General features: G+C 45.3%; 2 protein-coding genes across 9 annotated transcripts in view; one reads left to right on the top strand and one right to left on the bottom strand.

Moving 5' to 3' along the window:
- The window catches only part of CAPN3 (calpain 3), a 238,611-nt gene extending 228,667 nt beyond the window's left edge, over positions 1–9,944 (top strand). For 2 of the 3 annotated variants that reach the window (XM_029598629.1, XM_029598625.1), the window contains one exon: positions 9,695–9,944. In XM_029598629.1, the coding sequence (XP_029454489.1) occupies positions 9,695–9,703 (9 nt within the window). In that variant the 3' untranslated portion in view covers positions 9,704–9,944. The remainder of the gene's footprint in view (positions 1–9,694) is intronic. The other variant, XM_029598628.1, reaches the window with a different exon arrangement.
- The window catches only part of ZNF106 (zinc finger protein 106), a 152,236-nt gene that overhangs the window by 16,296 nt on the left and 109,911 nt on the right, over positions 1–26,029 (bottom strand). For 4 of the 6 annotated variants that reach the window (XM_029598621.1, XM_029598624.1, XM_029598623.1 and 1 more), the window contains 4 exons: positions 15,025–15,141; positions 13,981–14,172; positions 13,421–13,483; positions 12,444–12,563 (listed from right to left, as the gene is read on the bottom strand). In XM_029598621.1, the coding sequence (XP_029454481.1) occupies positions 12,444–12,563; positions 13,421–13,483; positions 13,981–14,172; positions 15,025–15,141 (492 nt within the window). Of the gene's footprint in view, positions 1–12,443; positions 12,564–13,193; positions 13,341–13,420; positions 13,484–13,980; positions 14,173–15,024; positions 15,142–26,029 lie in introns of those variants that run through there. The other 2 variants (XR_003856291.1, XR_003856292.1) reach the window with 2 other exon arrangements.

Below are 26,029 nucleotides of genomic sequence, written 5' to 3'. Positions count from 1 at the left end.
ATGCTCAAATACAGGTTTAGAAGCCCATGAGGGTAGTTTGGATTTCATAAACTGCCAAATTATCAGACTCATCTGGAACTCCAGTCACCATAATTAAGCCTTACAACACTTTCATATGTATTCTACTGATAATTTATGCTGTGCAGTGTATAGGTTTACTGCTTTCCATTTGAATTAGATGAAACACCACCACTATCTTCAAGCACTCAATGTGCTGTTGTCATGTAACGTCTTAGTGCCACCCTTAACACCCAATTCAGTGTTAACCCCATGGCCACTCCGAGAGTTCTGCCAAGCATTTCCCAGTCCCTCCTGTACCTGTGCTCCTACACCGGCAGCCTCCCACCCACTAGTAGGATTCCATTTATCCCTGGGCAAGATCCTATCCGCAAACTATCACCTGGTGGTTTCTAAGACACTGAGTCCCCACACAACTCAGGGATCACACACGTCCTAGAAATGCACCCACAGACCAAATACAAAGAATAGTGGGATCAATAATCAGTCTATGACAGGCAAACCTGACAAACTTAACAAAAGTTTATTAACTAAAAAATGAACAGAAAAAGATTGAAATTGCAAGCAGTAACAGGATTAAACAACAAAAGTTAGCTAAACACTTCTTCATGAAATGTGCTGTCCACCAGAGCTGGAGAAAGATCTTGGCACAGAAATCTGCTCTCTCTGTACTCTCAGTCAACACTTGAAAATTCTAGCAATTTAAGAGCTAATTCTCTGTCTTAAGGGCAGCAGAGTTGCTTACCTGTTAACAGGTGTCCTCCAAGGACGGCAGGATGTTAGTCCTCAACATGGGTGAAATCATTGGATGGAATCCGGCACAGAACTTTGATCTCAAAGAATTTTAGAGCTTTCAAACATGCCCTACTGAGCAGCTGTAGATATTACCCTGCCCCCTAGGCAGAGTCGCTCAGTCCATGATATAGCTAACATAAATGGAGAAACCAACTCCCAGGGGAGGCGGGTGGATTCCTGCTGTCCTCGGTAAGCAACTCTGCTTTCTCCGAGGACAAGCAGGATGGCAGTCCTCACACATGGTTGATTCCCAAGCCATAGGCTGTTCGAGCAGGACAAAGCGAAAAACCACACAGTGCTGAAAGCACCACCTCTCTCCCTTTTGCCTGTGAAGCAGCCGACCCACAAAGAGGTCTGGGTTCTACAAAGAGAAAACCATAGAAAAGACAGACACAAAACCCCAGTGCATAGCAGAGATGCCTAAGGCAGGGGAGTGATACAAATGCCAGCAAGAAGCATACTCCGCATCACGGAAAACCTTACAAGCAGGGTTTCGGATCCGTAAACCTTGACAATAACAGTAGGTCTAGAACCGCCTGGATACAGGAAAAAGTCTAGAGATGTAAACAAGAGAAGGATTCTTGGATGAAGACTTCATTGTTTCCCTCAGTGTTATAAAACAAACTGGGGCCTGAGAGCTCCCCAGAAAGAAATTGCGGTCCACTAGCAATGAAGGACAGAATGCCTCTGCCAAAGTGTGCTCCATGTTTAGTTGACAAGCACAATGGGCATGAAAACCCAAGCAAAGCTTGGAAGAATAATCAGCAACAGCAGCAGGGTCTGTAACAGACCCTACGTGCCAAAGAACCAGACATAGCTGACCATGCAGGACAGCATCAAGAGTTTAAGGGGATGAAAGGTAACCCCTGAATGGGATTCACTAGCCCAAACCCCCGAGCAGGAAGATAAGTTAGGCATGAAGCTCATCCACACTGCACCCTGTCAAGGGCAGGGCTATCCATCCTGTCTACAGGATAGTTTAGGTGAGCAGGAAGGCACTTTGGACAACCTAGTGAAATGAGAAAAGCTAAAGGCAGTACTGGCCAGAACTTGGTGAAAATATAGGGGAAAAATAGTCTATCTTTCCCTGCAGGAATTTATGAATTAATTAAAATGGAATATTTTTTTGAGCTATACCAAACAGGCTGCATCAAACATTTCAGGTTTTACCCCATTTGATAAAAATGTCACACACCATATACCCTTTGCGACTGGGAAAGCTATATCAAAACTCAGAAAAAACATTAGGATGGAATTACACACTTCCATATTAGCAGAATTTTGTAGAGTTAAGAGGATCTCTAGAGGACTTAGGATCATTAAAGAACCCGTATTGTTTGCAGATCAAGATGAGTTCTTGGTCAAATGGAATGCTACTTTGAGTAAATGCGCTCATGACTTGATTTTAGTTACTGAAACCATCATGTCCTCATTAAACCCCTTGAAGGAACAAAGTGAAATACCAATCAATGATTTTCAAAAGGATATGGCTAGGGAAGATTTTGATTTACAATTAAGCATGTATCAAGCTCAATTAGAGTCTTTTAGGTCAGACATCAGCCAGTTAAAAATACGAACATTTCAAAATCAGTCAGATTATACGAAAGCTTTCATGTACTCCTGGAAGAATAAAGATAGAAAACTAAGGGTTAAGACTTTTTTCTTCATCATCAGGAAACTCATCAGAAGAAGATATGGAAGGAAAAAAAAAGGGCAAATATAAAAAAAACCAGTCTCCTTTGTGCAGGGTGACATGGGTACAACTAACAACCATACGGGAGAAACACTTTTTTAAAAATCTCAGATGAAAGGGTCACCCTAATATTTGTGGGCCTATCAGCAAAATATGCAGCACAGCAGGGGAAACCAATATGTGAAATAACACATTGAGATTTGATTTCGGTATTTAACTTATCACGCCCTTTGTTGCAGGATGAAATTAATTATTAAATAAGCAGTTATTTATCCCCAGTACTCATTATGACTCATTTTCTATTCATATTGGGCTATTTAATTTTTTTAGGAAATTAAAGATCACTAAGATTTTTTCAGATTCCCCGGCAGAATCAGTGAACCCCGATTTGTGAAACATTAGAGGTGGATGCCTCCTGATCCGGTAGATCCATTCATTTCTGTGTTTGAACAGTTTGTCATGAGAGACATCTGTGATATGGAATCCCAATATACTCTGTTGAGACATAACTTACAAAGGAGGAACATTTGGCTGTTTCAGTATTGAGTCGCAACAAGACTATTATTCAACCTGCTGATAAGGGTGGGGGGGTGGTTATCATGGACCGCTGCAAATACATCTATGAGGCTAATCAACAACTTAGCGATAGGGAATTTTATATGTTATTATTTATTTATTTAAAACTTTTATATACCGACGTTCATAGACATATCACATCGGTTTACAGGGGAATAATATTATGAACCGAGAGGGAAAAATAAAGTTACATGTAACAGGAATATTGATGAACTTGGGAGAGTAGGAGAAAATGAAGGGTCAAGAGACCTAGGAGAAGATTTTTCAAGAGATAGAACAATAACTACAATACAGTTGCTTGTGGATGTCAGTGTGGAAGGAGTTAGAAGGGGAATGTGATATGGTGGAGGGAGATAATTCAAGTGTAGGCTTTAGCCTTTATTTGAAGATGGCAGTGCAGTGTTCCTGGAAGAGGTCAGGTGGCATGGAGTTCCATCATGTTGGTCCCGCTAAGGATAGCACACTTTTTTGGTGGATATGAGTTGGGTGAGATTGTGAGCAGGAGTGGCTAAGGATCCTTTGTAAGCGGTTCTGGAGGGTCTGTTGGAGGTATGGTATTGGAGGGAGTCGTTAAACCAGTGAATGTTTTGGTTGTGCAAGGTTTTATAGATAATTGTGAGACTCTTATGGAGGATTCTGGAAGTGATCAGGAGCCAATGGAGGTCTTTGAGGATCGGGGTGATGTGGTCTGATCTGTGTGAGTTAGTTAGGATTCTTGCTGCCGCATTTTGCAGCATTTGGAGAGGTTTGATTGATGTTGCTGGAAGGCCTAAGAGAAGGGAATTGCAGTAGTCTATCTTCGTGAAGAGGGTAGCTTGGAGGACTGTTCGGAAGTCATTGTGGTGTAGTAAAGGTCTTAGTTTCTTTAGTACCTGCAATTTGTAAAAACAGTCTTTGGTTGTATTGTTGATGTGTTTTTGGAGACTGAGATGGTTATCGAGGGTGAAGCCTAAGTCTCTAATATGTTGGGAGAAAGAGAGGGGGTGCACTGAGGGAGGTGGGTTAAGGCGAGCTGGGGAAATAAAAAGGAGCTCTGTTTTTGACGTAATTAAGGCCAGCTTGAGGTTGGTGAGGAGGGAGTTGATTGAAGAAAGGCAGTTGTTCCAGGTTTTCAAAGCATTGGGCACTGAATCTGTGACAGGGATGAGTATCTGTACATCATCAGCATAGATGAAGTGCGTAAGTCCAAGGTCGGCAAGAAGTTGCCATAAGGGCAGAAGGTAAATGTTGAAAAGAGTAGGGGAGAGGGAAGATCCTTGTGGTATGCCATGTGTTAGATTAATGGGGTTCGATTCATGGTTACCAATTTTAACTTTGTAATGATGATTGATTAGGAAAGATGCAAACCAGCTCAGGGCTGTTCCTGATATACCTATGTCGGTAAGGCGATCAATAAGGATATTATGGCTGACCGTGTCAAACGCTGAGGAAATGTCTAGCAAGGCGAAGATAAATGATTGGCCCTTGTCCATACCCTTAAGGATGGTATCAGTTAGGGATAATAAAAGGGTTTCTGTTAGATAGATAGATCCTTTCTATTAGAGAAGGATCCAACTGGTGATATTCAGTCTATTCATGCTATTTTGAAAGGGGCTCTGACTCATAAGCTAATAAATGATAAATTGTATGCCTTTTTGTATCAGGTACACCCAGTGATCCCAGTTATTTATTTTGTGCCTAAAGTACATAAATCTATTGAAAATCCCCCTGGGCATCCTATCGTCTCAAGAAGAGGGGTCATTATTTGAACCAGTGGCTCAATATCTTGACAGTCTATTACAGGGGTCAGGAACCTTTTTGGCTGAGAGAGCCATAAACGCCACATATTTTAAAATGTAATTCCATGAGAGCCATACAATATGTTTAAAACTAAATACAAGTAAATGTGTGCATTTTATGTAAGATCACACTTTTAAAGTACAATAAGTCTCTGAAAATATTACACCAGGCCTTAAGACACCAATACATCTCCTATTAGGAAAACGGACCAAGTCAGGCTGCTATAGAGTCCTACACAGAAACTACACGCCAGCAGAAAACCTCACCTGAATCACGTGCTGTCCCTCACCTAACATAGAATAAAGAGACCAAAACGCATAACAAGAAGCATGCAGACAAAAACTGAATTGGAAACTGCAACAAGCCAGAGTCTCTGTATGCAGTGTAACAAAGGAAAAAAGAAACATCACACATCCTTATAAAACAAATCAAGAAATATAAAATCATCAGCAGTAAAACTGTACTAACAAAAAGAACATATTTCGAAACAGCTGATGAGTGGAATATCCAATAATTAAAAACTCATATAAAACATTTCCAGATACCAACAAAATATTTCAAAATAGCAGACACAAAGATCCAGTAATGAAAAATAATAAGGATACAAAAATTTTTTTGCTCTGCATACCTGGGAACGTTTGATATCCAGGTGTCCTGAGATTGTTCTGAATTAGCAGGAGGTGGGGTGGTTTGCTTGGAACTTTCTCCTCTCTCAGTCACATACCAGCGCTCTCTCTCACACTGGCTCTCAATGACACACCTATACACACATGCTCTCAGTCACTCACATATACAAATGTTTTTTCTCTCTCACTTATATAGGCTCTTAATTACACATTTACACACATGCTGTCTATCTTTTCACGCTTACACACACACAGGCTTTCAATCACATAAATACATGCTGTCTTTTTCTCTCACACACAGACTCTCATTCACATGCTTACAAACATGTCCTCTCTTTCTCTCATTTACACACAGGCTCTCAATCACATACTCACATGCTCCCTCACCTAAATCAGCTCTCAATCACACAGACACACATGGTCTCTCTCTCTCATTTAAAAACAGGCTCTCAATCACATACTCACATGCTCCATCACCTAAACCAGCTGTCAATCAGACACAGACACACATGATCTCTCTCTTACTTATACACACAGGCTCTTAATCATACATACACATGATCTCTCTCACACACAAAGGATCTCAATCATACACACATACTCTTTCAAACAAACAGGTTTTCAATTACAAACTTACACATACAGGTTCCCAATGGTAAACTTACATTCATGCTCTCTCTCACAGGCAGGATCTCAATCACAGACATACTCTCTTTCACATATACAGGCTCTCAATCATTCACATACATGCAATCTCTCACTCACACACACAGGATCTCAAACACACATGCTTGCTCGCTCATTCACTCTCTCTCTCCCCCCCCCCCCCCCCCCCGGGAACTCGCGGCAATGACAATTCGCGGCAATGACAATTCCCGGGCCGCGGGAAGAAGAGAGCACCGGCGTGCTCTCTTCTTCCCGCGGCCCGGAAGAGGAAGTGGAGAGCATCGGGTGCCTGCGCGGGAAGACCCGCGCAGGCACCCGATGACTCCAGCGCTGGCACCCGGCTGACACCCGATGACTCCCGCGCAGGCACCCGGATGACTCCAGTCGGCGTGCTCTCTTCTCCTCCCCCCCGCGGCCCGGAAGAGGAAGTGGTGAGCATCGGGTGCCTGCGCGGAAGAAGAGACCACGCTAGTGTGGTCTCTTCTTCCCGCGCAGGCACCCGATGCTCTCCACTTCCTCTTCCGGGCCGCGGGGGGGGGGGGGGGGCGGGGAGGAGAAGAGAGCACGCCGGTGCCGCTGACTCCAGCTGTCCTGCCGCGTTCCGCCCGGGCTGACAGCATTTTAAGCCCGGGCGGCGGAGGACCGGGGAGCAGCTGGGTCAGCGGGGAACCGCGAAGTATGGCGACACGTGTCTGCGAGCCAGATGCAGCCCTCAAAAGAGCCATATCTGGCTCGCGAGCCATGGGTTCCCGACCCCTGGTCTATTATAACCTCAGGTCTTCACAATTAGCTCATATATTAAGAGATTCAGTGCATCTAATTACATAGTTGGAACAGCTCAATCAGTCAACACAGAATTGTCATACTTGGTGGTTAGTTACAGCGGGTGTTACCGCATTATACATCAATGTTCCCCAACTAGCTGTGGTTGATATTGTTGCAGAGGTTTGATGTAGGTCTTCATTAACTTAGAATTGTCAAGTATTGTGGGCACAAATAGCCGAGTTCATATTAACTTGTGGCTATTTTTGATTTCAAGATAGAATTTATCGTCAAATAAAAGGGATTCTGATGGGCACTCCTTTAGCCCCATTGATCCATATATAGGCATGCAACCAATTTGAAGTCAAACATTTATGAATCCATATATGTTGAGTATGTTATTTTGTGGAAATACTTTATTGATGTCTTTTTCATCTGGTCAGGTGCTGAACTCTAACAGGAATTTACAGTATGGATAAATATTTTGGATTGTAATCTGAAATTTGAGTTGGTGGTATAACAGCATTCCTTTTTTAGATATAATGATTAGTAAACATAATGGGCAGTTTGAGGTGTAAATTTATCGTAAGAATTCTGACAAACACTATGTTGCACAATACGAATTTTCATCCCCGCCATCTGAAAGAAAATATACTAATTGGACAGTTCCTTCGCTTAAGAAGGTTTTGTTCTTCTCTGCAGGAATATAAGAAATGTAGGAAGGAATTATCTACAAGATTTTTGAGCGAGGCTATACTCATTAAGTGGTACGTAGGGCATTTAAGCAGGCACTGTACCCTAATAGAGAAAATCTTCTAGTTACGGATAAAAAATCTCATTTAGCTCGTCATGTCTGTGTGATTCCATTTTCTAACCAGATATCACAGATAAAGTCTATTGTTTGTAAACATTGGTCCATTTTGATGGGAGATGATTTATTTAAGGATTATCCCATATTTGCTACTCAAAGAACTAGATCTTTAAGAGACCATTTGGTTTTCTCTAATCTATTAGAGCACAAGTATGGCAATCAGCAATATCATGGACATCATAATTGTGGGTCATGTTCTATTTGTTATCATGCCCTTATCAACAGATTTAATCATTCTTCATTAAAAAAAAAAAAAAAGTGAGTTTAAAGGAAAATGTAGTTTTTACCTGTTAATTTTCGTTCCTGTAGTACCAAGGATCAGTCCAGACTGCTGGGTTATGCCTCCCTTCCAGCAGATGGAGTCAGAGAAAAGCTGAAAAGCACCCCCCCATATAACCTGGTGTGCCACCTAAGATCCCTCAGTATAATCTATATCAAAGCAGAATGAATGGCTGTTATTAGAATTTTATTTTATTTTGTTTTACCAATCAATGACTAGATCAAGTCAAACCTAAATCTCTTGAAAAAAAATAGAACTTGTATTAACGTCTTAAAACAACTATAACTGGTGACAAAAGGAACTTTGTCGCGGAGATGTGTAGTCTTTGAAAAAATCTGCCAAGAGAAATACAAATAGCTGAACGGACTCTCCTGCCTATGGGCGGGCGTCTGACTGATCCTTGGTACTACAGAAACGAAAATTAACAGGTAAAAACTACATTTTCCTTTCCCTGTATGTACCAAGATCAGTCCAGACTGCTGGGATGTACCCAAGCTGCCCTAAAAGGGGTGGGGCCTGGAGAGTCCCGCGCGAAGCACACTGCTGCCAAAAGAATCCACCTTCGGATCCCTTACATGCAACCGGTAATGTTTAGCAAAAGTATGCAATGATTTTTTTATTCTTTATTTATGAATTTTCTAATACATAAAGTATTTTATACATTTAGGAAACATGTATATACCACTCAGAAAACAAAATTATTACACATAAGAAAAAATATTTAAGAAATACAATTCTAGTGGATTATACCAAATCTTAATACAACCTTAGCGAGGGAGCATATATTTTAAGGAGTATTTAAGAAATTTAAAGGAAAAAGCATTTACCTGATAACAGAGCTGTTCTTATCTTACCTACACTGGGTCCCTATGTTACAGCATGAGTAGATAACGAGTCTAAGTAAACTCTTAGCTATTCCAGGGTGAAAAATATATAGGAATCATTCTCTTTCTTTATGATACACTTACATGGATATCACAATAAAAATGTGGCACCCAAAGATATTGCTTCCTGTCTCATATTTAAGAAACCTTTTCGCCTTTCCTGAGTAACCTTTGAAATGTCAGGAAACACGCAGACCTTACTACCATGAAACAAGGAATCAAAATGTTTGAAATAGCAAGACATTAATTTGCTAATGTCTTGTTCTGATATGCGCGATACCAACAAAGTGGAACATTCAATTATCTCAATAGCTGAAGATTCAAGAAATGTAGTTAGGTTCTGAAAGTCAAGTGGTGGAACTCCTGCATCATTTAAACGATTTTGGGGGTTATTTACAGGTAAAAAATGAACCTTATTAATCAAAGGAAACTGTGATTCAGATAATTGTAACACCTCAGTAAGATATCTTTTAAAGGTAACTATCATCAGTTCCCCCATTACTCGTGGACAATTTATCAATCTCAAGTTCAAGCAGCGATTCCAATTTTCCAGCATTTCTAAACGCTGAGATAGGGCCACTCTATCTTTGATTGTTGCCGCATTAAAGTTCTTAATTTGAAGTGTATCAGATTCTACTTTAGCAATCGACGTCCGAACCAATGATAGAGAATTTTCTTGAGCTTGAATTTTTTGATTAACTTGAGAAGTAAGTAAATCCATCTAACTATTGCATTGTTTCACAGCCACGGTGAGCCCAGCTGTTAGCTCCGACAGGGATTCCAGGGTTACGACTGCAGGCCTTGCCGGGACCTCACCCGATGATGTGGGGTTACTTTCGGAGGACGCTGGAATCCTTGAACCATCGGGAGTTGTAACTCCTTCCCCCGATGCTTCTCCTTCGCTTCCTGGTTGTACTGTCCCCTCCGACGAATCCTCCTGCAGTTGCGTGCCACTGACCTCATCGATCTGAGACTCCTGCAGGGCGTCTGGGATCGGTAGTCCTCTTGCTGCCGGTGATCAAACGTCGGGGGTGGGGGGGCTGAGGGAAACCTCCACCCCAGGGAAGTTGCCTCTCCTCCAGGCATGTTCACAGCAGGGAACACCACCCCGAATTTTTCAGCTCCCTGAGACAGCAAGGTGGTTATCAGGGCTTGCTCCAAAAGTTGAGAAGGGATTGAGGAAAACACCCTCACCTTCCCCTTTCTTTTTGGCAGCATCAGGAAGCTCAAAAACAGCTTTCTTTAACGAGATAAGGAGCAGCTCTGGTTCTATGTCTCACTCAGGTCACCATCTTGTCCCCTCTTATTAGAGCTTCAATCTCATTTTTATTTTTCATATATTTTTTAATCTTATTTGTATTCTCAGATGCATGTCCTTGCTTACAAATAATTTTTGCCTTTAACTCTTATTGTTTTGTTAGGTTCCCTCCCGACAAAGTCTTTTCGAAATACGGTCCGTGTCGGGGACCATTAATTTAGTGATACAAGTATTTGGCTTGATGCTGATGATTGAATTCCTCTGCTTGCCTATATACAATAAAAATTTTATTTGATGGACATTGTTGAACCTTTGATGTCCTTCCTTCTCTTATTGGCTATTCATCTTTGATGGTTGGACTAGCTCTACTATAATTTTCTGATCAAGGACGGCCACAGCATCAAATCTAAGCACCTCGATGGCATCAAGGGTGGCCATGGCATAAAATCTACGCATCTTGATGGCATCAAGGACAGCCATGCATGCACCTTGATGGCATCGAGGGCGGCTCCGATGGCGTCAAGGGGGACGAGGGTGCTCAATGGCAATCCCATTGCCTAGTTGATGGTGCTTGACATCGTCGAGAGCAGCAACGAATGGCATTGCTGGTGATCATGTTCGATGGCCTCCATGGAAGCCCTGGAACTTGAAGGCATCAAGGGCAGCCACAGCATCGAAGCTATGCACTTCAATGGCATCAAGTGCAGCCACGGCATCAAAGCTATGCACCTCAATGGCATCCAGGGCGGCCACGAACGCACTCGATGGGATTGAAGGAGTCGATGGCATCGATGGTGGCTCTCATGGTATCGAGGGGGACCATGGTGGTCCCGGTCCCCGACACTAGAGGTCAGTGCCGCTACCTCACACAAGGCACTCGATGACTCTGATGCATCATGGCTCTAGAGTGCCCACAGATGCCTACATCACAGAAGGCCCTTATGGCATGAAAGTCAGTCATGTGCCTTGATGGCATTGAGGGCTTTCCAGCATCTCAACAGTGTCAAGGGTGACCATGGTGCTCAATGGCAGTCCTGGTCCCCGACATGGTTATGAGACATCGACATGTCAGATCATCGGTGCACTGATCACAGATGTGCATGGGCAACTGATACTGGGCACGGCACTGAAGGTGCAGCAGCAAGCTGTTTGCCCAGGCTCCTTCTTAGCCTCTCTCACAAGGAGACTGCCTGCCATCACAGGCAAGCAGGAGGGGAGGCTACATCATTCAGGGCTCCTGCCTGAGGAGACTAGTTCCTTTAAATGTGGGGAGGATGAGCTCTTCCCCCTCCACAGGAACGATGTGGTCTTTGATCTCTTCACTGTCCAAACCTCAATTGATGCTGATCAATCGGTGAAATGACATGGAACTTCTGCCTGGATAGAACTCAGTCGAGTCTGCAGGCTCAGCAGCCTACATGGATTACCCACGGATTGCATTCTATCAGACCTGCCATACCTGACAAAGGTACAGAAATAGCCAAAGAAAGGCGAAGACACAGATACTAAATGGAAGATGCTATATTTATTTAACAAGGGATAGTATTAAACTCTGCCAGGCTGCACAGTATCTAAGGCCCGCCACATGGCTGGCAGACAGTGAAGAGAGGAAAAAAGGAAAGGAAAAAAAAATAAAACTATCAAAAGGTAAAGAAAAGAAAAACAGCTGCAGCTCTAGAGACAACCAATTAAAAAAAAACTGTAAGGAGAGAGCAAAGCTGAATACTGTGACACACACAGCTCCTGCGAATACATGGCTCTGCAGAAAAAAAAAGAGACCGAGGGACGCTGCCTAGGTGGCAAGGTGATATCTACAGTTGCACATGCTCAATAGGGCAGGTTTGAAAGCTCTAGAATTCTTTGAGATCAAAGTTCCGTGCCAGGCTCCATCCAATGATGTCACCAATGTGTGAGGACTACCATCCTAGTTGTCCTCTGAGATCAATGCTCAAAGTACTGGTACTAATAATAGCTCTCTGATCAATGGCTTTCTGACCAGTAACAGCACCCTAACAATACCAAGATATATGCTCTCCAAGCATCATTCTGAGTCAAGCTAGCACCCAAAGCCTCAGCTTGATCTACAATATAAACAGGTCAACCACCACCTGCACACCAGCTCAAAGGAAATTAGTTGTCTCTGGGGATAAACACAAGGCTTAATGCACATAAAACCCCTGTACCAAATATTTACTCTTCTTCTAAGTCTTGTTTTTTCTAGCCCACACTCCTTACCTGAAGTTCATAGATGCGGACAAACTTATCCAAGCAGGCTGTCACCATGACCTTTCCCAAGATGTTAACCACCGTGACTGCATGACTGTGACCTTTATAGATCCGTATTAGCTCTCCTGTCTGTGGGAAGACAAAGTGGAGCCCAAGGCAGGGGAGGTTACACAAAATATGCAACTTGAGAGCAGAAATCAAAAGCAATTACACAAACCATACAAATCAAATGACTAAAGACCAGTGCATCCAATTTTCAAATACCACTGCTTCAAACTGAAGCAATTTATAATCCTATAATCTTCAAACACCACTGTCATATTCGTTTATGCTAATCGTCTCTTCTCTTTCTGTACATTAACAAATAACAAAAAAAAGGCTTTCATAAAATGCAACTACAGAAAAAGGAACTGAAAGGTCTTGGAACAGGAATATTGTTGTCAGTTTTCCTTGTGAGTGCTAACACCTTCTACATATCACTGGTAGAGGGATCTATTTCTAGCACTAGAGGTTTGCATATCATCAGACGGAGTGTCAGGAATAAGAATGCAAGTGGAGACCAGTACTGCAGCAGGTGCAGAAGTGTTACACACAAACCAAACTCTGATCACTCAAACTGCAAGCCTTGCCCTACTTTTTAAATACCAAAACTTCTTGCACGAAAACAAAACAAAACCCTGCAGGGAGGAAATCTAATCTCAGACTGGGCCCTGCATCATGCTTTAACCTGGAAGTCATCAAGAACCCCTGGTATTTTACCATTTTACTTCCACTGCCAGCTTCATGTGCTATAGACCTCAGGACACAGATTTCTCAGTCATGTTCTATGCTGTTCTTCAGTTCACCAGCAGGTGCCATTATAATATTATATGGCTCTACTAAGGCACAACTGCATCATCAGAGGTCCTAAAATACAGGCATTTACAGTCAGTCTAAAAACATTTTTCTTCCAATGCTCAGTATCCAATTTTAAAAGTCCAACTTACATGTATATTGTGGGCATGGACAGACTGATCACTAGATCCACTGAACACCAGATCATTCACAACCTTTAAAACAATAACAACTTTATATTACCACTTTTAATTAAAAGGATGCATCTATAGCTAGAAACAAGTTGACAAATATTTCTTTCATCGAGGATATAGAAACAGACTCTGTATGCTTTTGATGTAAAGCCAAGATCCCACAAGCTGCTGAAAAAGGCTTAAGTAGTGCCTGTTGAGGAGTCATGGGCCTCTGCTCTTTAAATAGGTTATGCTGAAAAGCAGCTCAAGTGGATAACAGCAGCACTTTAATTTGTACCCATCATTCATTCTCTCTTTTTCTTGTTAGTATATTAACCTTTTTTCCCAGAAGGCAAACAGTTTATACACCAGTCTGAAACAGTGCGAAGTAAGATATAAGGAAGAGATATGGAACTAAACAGCAGTATTCTGAATTAATAGGCAAAGATTACCGTCAGAAGGTCAAACATTGAGGAAGGTCAGCAGCATCATTTGTACTACCACCCACTTAAAAGTGCAGTTGTGATGGGAGGACTTGCCTTCATACACAAGACCGTTTTGCTGTGGCCCTCCAGGGTTCTGAGCAACAACCCATTTCGAGCATCACGAACACTAATGGTGCAGTCATAGGAGCCAACCATCAATAACCGGCGTGCCCCCTCCTGGGCAGTCGCTAGGCAGCTGATGGCTCGGGGGCTGTGGCACTCAAAGATGTCTAGTTGTTTGTTGCTCTGAAAAAGAACATTTGCACATGCCTAAATAGCCTGAATTGCAGGAGCCACAAAGGATCAAAGCAAGAGAGACTTGGCTGAGGAATTATGAGCTTTCTTCCAAGTGTATGCCCTCTTCTACAACAGAAATTCACCAAGTATGTGCTATTCCCATTAGGAGGCACTCAAAAAAACTAAAATTTAAAACTAAATCAATCAATCAACACATCAGGTGCTTACTGACTACTTGCTAGAAGCACAAAATAGCCACTGAGGGAATTCGCTGTGTATGATATTGCCTCTTTAATGAGACACCATATTGTTTCAGAAAAAAAGTAACTAGGTTGGAATGCTTTTCACCAGTGTAGAGTGTTTCCTGCAAGGGAATCAGGAAGTGACTGTGGAAGCCTATGACCACCACCAGGAAAGGAACAAATGTTGCAGTTTTTCTTCCCAATTAGTCCCAGATAGAGCAATGCCATAGTAACAGACTTGATAGTTCCTTTAGAACATGGTCAGTAAGCACATTGAATCCCACCTTAGGTATCATTTTTCTATGATGATGGATTTCCTCCCAAACTCCTGCTAGTCTGATGAGAAGCTGGATCCGTAGCAACCAAACTCAGTGTTGCCTTGGGTCATCAGGCTGGCCCAAGCCATTATTCTAAGTTTTTCCACTACTCTCTTTCCATTGCTGAAATTGCTTCCAGGGATGGGTTTTGAAAGCTTGCCCCTTCAAAATCCAGTTCAGCCCTCATATAATGGTAAAAGGAAACTGAAAAGTGGATAATAGGCTTGAACTAACCCCTTGACATTCTGTGTTTGTACAGTGATGGAGTAAGGAGGAATTATAATGTGCTGCAGCACACTCACCTTTATGCTGAATGTGACCACTGTGCCATTGGCAAGGCCAGCATACAGAATGCGCCATCGGCTATGTAGGCACAACACCCTGTCTGCGAGTTTAAGCTGCTCCATGTACTCTCGGGTCTGATAAAGGAAAAAGATACCAGCATGAACCATACAAGCACATAAATGGAAGATGCCATTAGCACATTATCAGGGCACTGGTTTAATGCTGTCAACAGGTTTAAAAATGAAAATAAATACAATCCCTTCCTGTCAAATGCATTACATAGTAAATCATTTCTAAGATTTTAAGTGTGCTGTATCCGATCATGTACACAAAAATAATGAACAGAATCCCTCCAACATGTACATTTAATAGGTGTTGGTACCATTCACTACAGCAGTAGGTTACAGCAGAAAGGATTCTTTTACTGAACCAACAAAAGAACTGTCCAAAGAAAACAGCAAAAATGAGCTGCTGAGACCACAGAGTTCCCTTCTTCAGCTGACATCTGAAAAGATGCTGTTGTCTCAAGCTCATGTACAGGTATCATCATCTTTGGGAAGTTCTTAAGATGATCCCAGGGGTTATGCCTCCCTTCCAGCAGATGGAGACAGAAAAACTTGAAGGACACCCCTGTAAGTAGCATGCACCACCTGCAGCCCCTTCAGTATAAACAATATCAAAGTAGAATTAAAGTGGTAACAGGAATCCAAAAATTTAAATGGTTAAACCAAATTTAGGAGACTTAACTATGTACAAAATGTGAAATCTTCATCCTGCTATAGTATGACAGGAAAAAAACTGATAATCTGTCAAGCTGAATCAAAAAACTGGGCGGGTGTCTGGGCTGATCCGTGGTACTACAGGAACAAAAATTAGCAGGTAAGAACCAATTTTCCTTTCCCTGTACGTACCCGATCAGCCCAGACTGCTGGGATGCACCCAAGCCGTCTTACATGGGGTGGGACCTAGAAAGCCCCGTTCGAAGCACACCGCTGCCAAAACTCTCTGAATCGGGAGCCCGAACATCCAAACGGTAATGCCGAGCAAAGGTATGCAAAGATTTCCAGGCTGCCGCCCTACAGATCTCCTGAGGGGAAATCAACTGACTTTCTGCCCAGGACGCCGCCTGAGAACGGAGCGAATGAGCCTTAAGAACCTCTGGAACTGCTTGCCTGTGACATATGTATGCTGAAGCAATAGCATCCTTCAACCCAAAGCCTTGGAAGCTTTATGCCCTTTCCTGGGACTGCTCCACAAGACAAAAAGGTGATCCGACAGGCAAAAATCATTAGTGACCTCCAAGTAACGCATCAACGCCCGCCTGACATCTAAACGCTTCAATTCACGAGCATGTGGAGAATTCTGAACTAAATTCGGGAACGCAGGCAACTCAACAGACTGGTTCACGTGAAAAGCCGATACAACCTTAGGCAGAAAGGACGGCACGGTTCTAAGAGAAACACCAAAACTGGAATACCTAAGAAAAGGTTCGCGACAAGATAGGGCCTGAATTTCCAAAATTCTCTGAGCCAAGCAGATAGCTACACCAAGAGTCAAAAACCTTCCAGACTCGGATATATGTGAGAGGTGGAAGTTTTGCGAGCCCGTAAAAGAGTGGAAATCACAGAATCTGGATACCCCTTCTTTCTCAACTGCTGCCTCTCATAAGCCAAGCCACTAGACAAAAGCGATCCACCTGGTCGAAAAATACTGGACCCTGCTGCAGGAGATTTGGAAGATGACCCAGATAGAGCTGCCCATCCACTGCAAGGTTGAGAAGATCTGCGAACCACGGCCTTCGTGGCCATTCCGGAGCCACCAGCACCGGATGGGCTTCTATCCTTCTCAAGACCTTGCCTACCAGAGGCCAAGGAGGGAATGCGTAGAGCAGAAAGTCAAGAGGCCATGGGAGGACAAAAGCTTCCACCCCTTACGCTCCATGCTCTCTTCTGCGACTGAAGAATCGTGGTGCCTTGGCATTCCCTCGAGTCGCTAGTAGGTCCAAACGGGGAATCCCCCAGTGATGAGATATCAACGCGAACGCCTCGGACAACTCCCATTCTCCGGGATCCAATCACTGATGGCTCAAAAAAATCCGCCTGTACGTTGTCTACCCCAGCAATGTGTGAAGCCGCTATCCTGAGCAGATGAGTTTCTACCCAGACCATGAGCTCGTCTGCTTCCGCCGCTACGGGGCAGCTCTTTGTGTCTCCCTGCCTGTTGATATATGCTACCATCGTTGCATTGTCGGAGAGCACTCTCACCGACCGATGATGAACCAGAGGCAAGAACTTCTGCAGGGCCAAGCAGAATGCCCTGGTCTCTAGACGATTGATGGACCATTACACTTCCTGCTGCATCCATTGGCCTTGGGCTGCCTGAGATTGGCAAACTGCCCCCCAGCTGGAAAGACTGGCATCTGTCGTCACAATAATCCATTGAGGGACCTCCAGATCCATTCCCCGGAACAAGTGTTTGTGGGTCAGCCACCAAGCTAGGCTGGACCTGGCCGGTTCCTGGAGGGGTAAGGGAACTTGAAAAGCTTCTGACTTGGGGTCCCAACGTGAGAGCAAAGCCCTTTGCAACGGCCTTATATGAGCGAAAGCCCACGGGACCAACTCCAAAGTAGACGCCATAGAACCAAGAACCTGTAAATAGACCCACGCCCTGGGAACTGGCAGGGACAAGAGACACCAAAATTGCGACATGAGTTTGTTTATCCGATCCTGCATCAGGAAGACTTTCCCAATCTGAGTATCGAATGTTGCCCCCAAAAACTCCAGGACCTGGGTGGGGGACACCTGGCTCTTGTCTGCATTGATGATCCAACCCAGAGCGTGAAGTGTCTGCACCATCCTGGCGACCGCCGCCTCGCATAGTTCCTTTGACTTCGCTCGAATGAGCCAGTCATCCAAGTAGGGATGGGCCAGGATCCCCTGGCGATGGAGAGCCGCCACCACAACCACCATCACCTTGGTAAATGTACGTGGAGCAGTCACTGGCCTGAAGGGAAGTGCCTGAAACTGGTAATGCTTGCAGAGGACCATAAATCGGAAATACCGCTGATGGTCCTTCCGAATTGCAATGTGTAGGTACGCTTCCGTCAAATCGAGGGATGCTAAAAACTCCCCTGCTCTGATGGAGGCGATTACTGAATGTAGCGTCTCCGTATGAAAACAGGGCACTCAGAGCTCTGTTGACCTTCTTCAGATCTAAAATCGGACGGGCAGGACCCTTCCTTCTTCGGAACCAGAAAATAAATCGAATACCTGCTGGTTCAAAGTTCGTTCAGTGGAACTGAAACGACCGCCCCAAGGTCCAACCAGCGAAGTGTGAGAGACACCTGGCGCCTTTTCTCCAGAGACCCGCAGGGCGACACCAGAAAAAGATTGCGTAAGGAACGAGCAAAATCTAAGGCGTAGCCGTGTTCTATAATGTTTAGAACCCAATGGTCCGACGTTATTTTGATCCACTCCTCATAAAACAGGGACAGCCACCCCCCAACAACCGGAACAGGGGGGTGGGCTGGCGCTATTTCATTGGGAGGACTTGACTCCCATTGCTCCTGTGGCACCGCTGTCTTGGGCGGGTCTACGGCCACAAAAGGAATGAGACCAGGTCTGCGACCTGCCAGACAACTGTCTTTGGCCAAACAGAGCTGGCTTAGACTGGGGAAAATGTGCTGTCCCCGAAAACACAACCGGGAAGGGCCGAAAACTCTGGAAGCTTTTGGCCTATCCTCTAGGAGCTTGTACACTTTATTGTCCCCCAAGGACTTCATGAGCTACTCCAAATCATCTCCAAAAAGTAATTTCCCCATAAATGTTAAAGCACCCAGCTGCGATTTGGAGGAAACATCAGCCGACCAATTACAGAGCCATAAAAGCCTGCGGGCTGACGCCGCAGAAGCCGTAGTACGCGAAGACGTACGAAGGAGACCATACAAGGCATCCGCCCCATACGCTACCGCCGCCTCCAAATGACTAACCTGCTCCGACTCCTCTGAGAAGAGCTCTCTGGCACTCAGGAGTTGTTGTACCCACCAGAGACTCGCACACTGCATTAAACTACTGTAAACAGCTGCTCGAACCCCCAGAGCCAACACTTCGACGATACGCTTGAGAAGCACCTCCGGCTTACGATCCTGAGGATCCTTAAGGGCAGCCGCCCCAACCACAGGAATAGTCGTACGCTTGGTGACTGCGGATACAGCCGCATCAACTTTGGGAACCTAAGGAGATCAAGAGAGTACAGCAGCTGGTACAATTTTTCCATAGCTCTGCCTATGTGAAGGCTAGCTTCCGGAGAATCCCACTCCCGAAACATTAACTGGAGCAACATAGGATGAAAAGGAAAAGTCCTAGCCAGGGGACGAAGACCAGACAGCACCAGATCCATCTTGCCCTGATCCTGAGGCGTCGGCATCTGACCAGCTGGTATACCCAACTCCGCTAGGACATGTGGAATCATCGGCTCCAACTCATCTCTACGAAAGAGCCTAAGGACCAGAGGATCATCCCCTTCCACCGGGGCCACACGCTCTGAATTCTCATCCTTGTCTGCCTGAAGCGGATCCGCCAGTGGCACTGCCCCCTGTCTCCCGGAACCGGACCCTTCCCGGACCACCCTAATCCGGGAGACCTCAGGAGGATCTGACCTGGGAACCTGCACGGAAGCAAAGGGCCTATCCCCAGGCCACCCCGGAGGGGGCTCAGCATCTCCCATGGGCATAAGGCTAGCTAAATAAGCCTTATGTAATAGTAAAATAAAATCAGCAGAAAAAGGATGCTGGCCCTTTAAATGTTCTCGATGGGGGGTACCCAAAGGAGCATGGAAAGAAGGAAATAAATCATGGGGAGATCCGGGGCAAAAATCCTGCGGAAATAACTGAGGAAGGAGATCCCCTCCCCCTGCTGAGCTATCTGTATCAGCATCTAAAGTTCCTAAAGTGGCCACCGTTACTGTGTTCCGCGGGGCAGGATGAGTATGACGAGGCAACATCGGGGTGCCTGCACCACGGGATCGATGTGCCTGCCTCCCCCTGCCGCCAGCTGCCACCACTTACAGACCCTCATCCCCGGGAAGACACCGGAAGCAGAGACTATCTCTGGAGAACCGAGGTGCCGGCTCCCCACAGGATTTGCAAGCCAAAGCGCGCAGCATTGCCCTGCTGAACAAGGAGGGGAGGCCACTAAAATAAACCCCGGAAGGCCAAATAAGAGCAGCGCAGCTGTAAAAAACAACGCATTTCAATTCTATTTTTTTTTTTTTTTTTAATTTGTGTTGGCCTCACCAGAGCACAACCCGCGGTTGCCTCTGGGCCAGGGGGGGGAGGGACCGGCCAACCGGTAAATCTCCCCCAGTCACTCACCGGCTGCTGCTCCTGGTACACTGGAGTGAAGGGCAAAGCGCACGGCAGGCCTACCACCGAAGAGAAATTACTCTGCTCTTTGGGAGGCCCAGCTCTTTTTTTTTTTTTGAAACTTTGTTTCAGCTAATGGAGAAATTACTTACCTGATAATTTTGTTTTCCTTAGTGTAGACAGATGGACTCAGGACCAATGGGTATAGTGTACTCCTGATAGCAGTTGGAGGATCAGATTTCAATCTGACATCAGCCCTAGTACATATACCCCTGCAGGAAGTGCAGCTCTTCAGTATTCTCCTCGAAAAGCATTGTGGATATATGCATGACTGAATAATTTGAATAACTTGATTAACTTTATAACTTGGATAATTTGATTAAACGTCAACACCCGGTAGGATGGGTGTCCTAGTTGAAGGAAAGCATGGCTTACCCGTGAATCACTCGCTCCCGGGGATGTCACCCGAGAATTCCATGAGTAACGGCAGCCGAGGGTGGGCTGCTGAGTCCATCTGTCTACACGAAGGAAAACAAAATTATCAGGTAAGTAATTTCTCCATTTCCTAGCGTGTAGCAGATGGACTCAGGACCAATGGGATGTATAAAAGCTACTCCCGAACTGGGTGGGAGGCTGCACATGACCCACTTAATACTGCCCTTGCAAATGCTGTGTCCTCCTGAGCCTGAACATCCAGGCGGTAAAACCTGGAGAAGGTGTGGATGGAGGACCATGTCGCTGCCCTGCAGATCTCGGCGGGTGACAGCATCTTGGTTTCCGCCCAGGACACTGCCTGGGCTCTAGTAGAATGGGCCTTGACTTGTAAAAGCGGTGGCTTGCCTGCTTCTATGTAGGCTGCCTTGATGACTTCTTTGATCCAGCAGGCTATGGTTGCTCGCGAGGCCGCTTCCCCTTGCTTCTTCCCGCTGTAAAGGACGAATAGATGGTCCGTCTTTCGTACGGATTCCGATCTTTCCAAGTATCGAACTAGGAGCCTGCCGACATTGAGATAGCATAGACTTCGAACCTCTTCTGAATTCTTATGCTCATCTGGTGATGGTAGCGAGATGGTTTGGTTGAGATGAAAGTGAGACACCACTTTGGGAAGGAACGACGGAACTATGCATAACTGGATGGTTCCCGGGGTGAGTCTGAGGAACGGCTCTCGGCAGGACAGTGCTTGTAGCTCGGATATATGACGGGCCGAACAGACTGCCCGACTGCCACGGAGAGGTCTGAAGGAGGTTCCTGCTAGGAAATCTAGGACCAGGTTGAGATTCCAAAGAGGCATCGGCCACTTTAGGGGTGGTCGGATCTGCTTGACTCCTTTCAGAAAAGCAGGAGACATCCGGGTGAGAGGCTATGCTGCCGCTCTCTCTCTTGGTTCCGTAGCATGACAATGCGTCCACCTGTACCTTGATGGAGTTGAGAGACAATCCCTTCTGTAGGCCATTATGCAGGAATTCCAAAATCGCAGGAATTTTGACTGAGCGTGGAATGTCGTCGTGGTCCTCGCACCAGGCTTTGAATACTCTCCAAATCCTTATATATGTTAGGGATGTGGAGAACTTGCGTGCTTGTAATAGGGTGTCAATTACTGCCCCCGAGTATCTGCTCTTCCTTAGGCGAGTCCTCTCAATGGCCAGACTGTAAGAGAAAACAGAGCTGGATCCTCGTGGAGGATCGGTCCCCATTGGAGCAGGTCTCTGTGTGGAGGTAGCAAAAGGGGGCTCCCTGTCAGCAGTCTTCGCATGTCTGTGTACCACGGTCTTCTTGGCCAGTCCGGGGCCACTAGAAGTACTGTACCCCTGTGGTGTTCTATCTTGTGGATGATTGCGCCCAATAGGGGCCACAGCGGGAAGGCATATAAACAGTCTCCTGTGGCCAGGTCTGTACCAGGGTATCGAATCCCTGGGACTGGGGTTCCCACCTGCGGCTGAAGAAACTGGGCACTTGAGCGTTGGACCGGTTTGCCAAGAGGTCCATGGTTGGTGTTCCCCAACGGTTTACTATCAATTGGAATGCTGTGGTCGACAGCCTCCATTCTCCTGGGTCTAGACTTTCTCTGCTGAGGTAATCCGCAGCAACTTTGTGTTTCCCGGCGATATGGACGGCCGAGATCTCTTGAAGATTCGCTTCCACCCATGACATTAGGATGTCTATTTCCAGAGATACCTGCTGGCTTCTGGTTCCTCCATGATGGTTGATGTAGGCCACTGTTGTGGCATTGTCTGACATTACTCTGACCGCTTTGTCTCGGAGTCTGTGACTGAACCGTAGGCAGGCTAGTCTGACTGCCCGGGCTTCTAGGCGATTGATGTTCCATCCAGACTCTTCTTTGTTCCATTGCCCTTGGGCGGTTAGCTCCTGGCAGTGAGCTCCCCATCCTCATAGGCTGGCATCCGTGGTGAGCAGGATCTAGGTTGGTGAGCATAGTCTCTTTCCCTGGCTCAGATGGCCTTCTTGTAGCCACCATCGTAGTTGGGCCCGAACTCTGACCGGGAGGTGAAGACATACAGTGTAGTGCTGGGACAGTGGATTCCATCGTGATAGTAGTGAGCATTGTTGGGGTCTCATGTGAGCTCGTGCCCATGGCACTACTTCCAGTGTGGATGCCATGAGGCAGAGGACTTGTAGGTAATCCCATGCTGTGGGGCGAAGTTCGCTCAACAGGATTCGTAACTGGGTCATCAGTTTTGATCTCCTTGTCTGTGTCAGGATGACCTTGACTTGATTGGTGTCGAACCAGATTCCCAAATATTCTAGACATTGGGAGGGCTGGAGACAGCTCTTGTTTGTGTTGACCACCCACCTGAGGCTCTCCAGTAGAGTTTTGACTCTGTCGGTTGCCTGGTGGCTTTCCTCTGGGGATTTCACTCTGATCAGCCAATCGTCTAGATAAGGGTACATGCGGATTCCTTCCTTCCTCAGTGTTGTTGCCACCATCTCTATGATTTATTTATTTATTTAGTACTTTTTTATACCGACATTCATGATACAGATCATATCATATCGGTTTACAAGGAACAGGGGGATTTAACATAAACCAGAACATTAACCACAACGAAGAGGCAAAAGTTACAATAAAACAAGGGTAGTGGAACTTGGAAGATGAAGAAGCTGAAGTAGATAGGAAACTCAGTAACTATAGCAAATCATTTACAATGTTTGAGATGGCGTAATGGTCAGTTGCAGTGCCTGAGATGGATTGCCTTCAATGGAAGGCCTTAGTACATAGTGTAGGACTGGGTTAGGGGAAGGCTTGTTGAAAGAGCCAGGTCTTAAGTTTTTTTCTAAAAGACAACAAGCAGGGTTCCTGTCTGAGATTGGCGGGGGGGGGGGGGGGGGGGGGGGGGGGAGGATAGCGCTCCCAATGGTTGGTCCTGCCGTTGAGAAGGCTCGTTCTCTCGTGGAAGATAGATGGGTGGCTTTGGTAGGGTGGGCATGCAGGGATCCTTTGTAGGCTTCCCTAATAGGTCTAGAGGAGGTGTGGAGTCTGAGTGGGAGTTGCAAGTCGATGGATACCTGGTAGTGAATGGTTTTATGAATGATGGTAAGGGATTTGTGAAGGATTCTGAAGGTTATTGGTAACCAGTGTAGATCTCTAAGGACGGGCGTACTGTGCTCTCTTCTGTTGGTGTTTGTTAGGATTCTGGCGGCTGTATTTTGGAGCATCTGGAGAGGTTTGGTGGAGGAGGCAGGGAGACCTAGTAGAATGGAGTTGCAATAGTCTATCTTGGAGAATAAGATGGCCTGGAGGACTGATCTGAAGTTGTGAAGATGAAGAAGGGGTTTAAGTCTTTTTAGCACCTGTAGTTTATAGAAGCAGTCCTTGGTTGTGTGGTTAATGAACTTCTTTAAGTTTAGATAGTTGTCCACTATTACTCCGAGATCTCTTGCTTGTGTAATTAGTGTGTTGGGGAGGGTTGGCTGGAGGGTATCACTGTGTTTGGGGGATATAAGAAGGAGTTCCGTTTTGGCGGAGTTAAGTACCAGGTTTAGGCTGGTGAGTAAGAGGTTGATGGCTTGGAGGCAGTTGTCCCAGAACTTGAGTGTTTTCGTAATGGATTCAGTTATAGGGATCAGGATTTGTACGTCGCCGGCGTAAAGATAGTGTTTTAGTTTTAGGCTTGTTAGCAGCTGGCAGAGGGGAAGGAGGTAGATGTTGAAGAGGGTGGGAGACAAGGAGGATCCCTGGGGTACTCCTAGAGACGAATTAATGCGTGGGGATTCTTTGTTATTGATTTTGACTTTGTAACCTCTGCTACTGAGAAAGGAGTCAAACCATTTGAAGGCCGTTCCTGTTATCCCAATGTCGGATAGACGATTTAGGAGGATGAAGTGGTTCACTGTGTCAAACGCTGCCGAGATGTCTAGGAGCACTAGCAGGAAGGAGTGTCCTTTGTCCAATCCCATGATGAGGTGGTCTGTGAGGGAGATGAGTAGGGTTTCGGTGCTTAGAGATTTTCGGAATCCATATTGCGTTGGGTAAAGTATTTTATGGTCTTCAAGATAGTTTGTGAGCTGGGTGTTGACCAGTTTTTCCATGATCTTGGCGACGAAAGGCAGGTTGGAGATAGGGCGGAGGTTTTTGGGGTCTTTAGGGTCAAGGTTCGGGTTTTTAAGAAGTGGTTTGAGGGTGGCAAATTTTAGTGCGTCAGGAAAGATTCCTTGTGATAGAGAGCAGTTTATAATATCCGCCATGTGCTTGGAGATAGTGTCCGGTACCAATAGAAGTAGCTTGGTCGGAATTTGGTCGGACGGATGGGTAGAGGGCTTCATTCTCTTTAGTATAGTTTCAATCTCTATGGTAAATGTGGGTTCAAAAGATTCAAGTGATGCTCCTTTGTAAGAAAGGGAGGAGGTGGAGTAGAGAGGTGGTGTGGAGCTGGGGGGTAGGCGTGTAAGAAGGTCGGATATTTTGCTTTGGAAAAAGGAGGCAAGTTCATTGGCTTTAGATTGTGCTTGGTCTGGGATGGACGGGGTGGAGGTTTTTGTGAGATCAAATACGTATGAGAATAGGCCTTCGCGTCAAATACTAGGTCATGGATTCTAAGAGAGTAAAAATCTCTTTATGTTCGTAGTGTTGAGTTCCTGTAGAAGTGGAGGGCGGATTTGTATGCAGCTAGGGTGCTGGGGGATGGGGCCTTACGCCATTTATTTTTTTTCTGTCGAAGGTCTAGCTTCAGTTTTCAGAGTTTGTTGGAGAACCAAGGTTGTTTATTATTTAAAGCTGGGCTGAATTTTTTTGTCGACAGAGGGCATACTTTGTTAGCTACCGCTTGCATGATATTATGCCATGCGAGTAGGGCTGAGTTGGGGTTTGAGATATCCATAAGAACATAAGAAATTGCCATGCTGGGTCAGACCAAGGGTCCATCAAGCCCAGCATCCTGTTTCCAACAGAGACCAAACCAAGCCACAAGAACCTGGCAATTACCCAAACACCAAGAAGATCCCATGCTACTGATACAATTAACAGCAGTGGCTATTCCCTAAGTAAACTTGATTAATAGCAGTTAATGTACTTCTCTCCTCCAAGAACTTATCCAAACCTTTTTTGAACCCAGCTACACTAACTGCACTAACCACATCCTCTGGCAACAAATTCCAGAGCTTTATTGTGCGTTGAGTGAAAAAGAATTTTCTCCGATTAGTCT

The sequence above is a fragment of the Rhinatrema bivittatum genome, chromosome 4 (genome assembly GCF_901001135.1).
Source record: "Rhinatrema bivittatum chromosome 4, aRhiBiv1.1, whole genome shotgun sequence".
NCBI classification, from domain to species: domain Eukaryota; kingdom Metazoa; phylum Chordata; class Amphibia; order Gymnophiona; family Rhinatrematidae; genus Rhinatrema; species Rhinatrema bivittatum.
The sequence above is the reverse complement of the archived record's forward strand: the minus strand, read 5'-3'. Positions and strand labels throughout refer to the sequence as shown.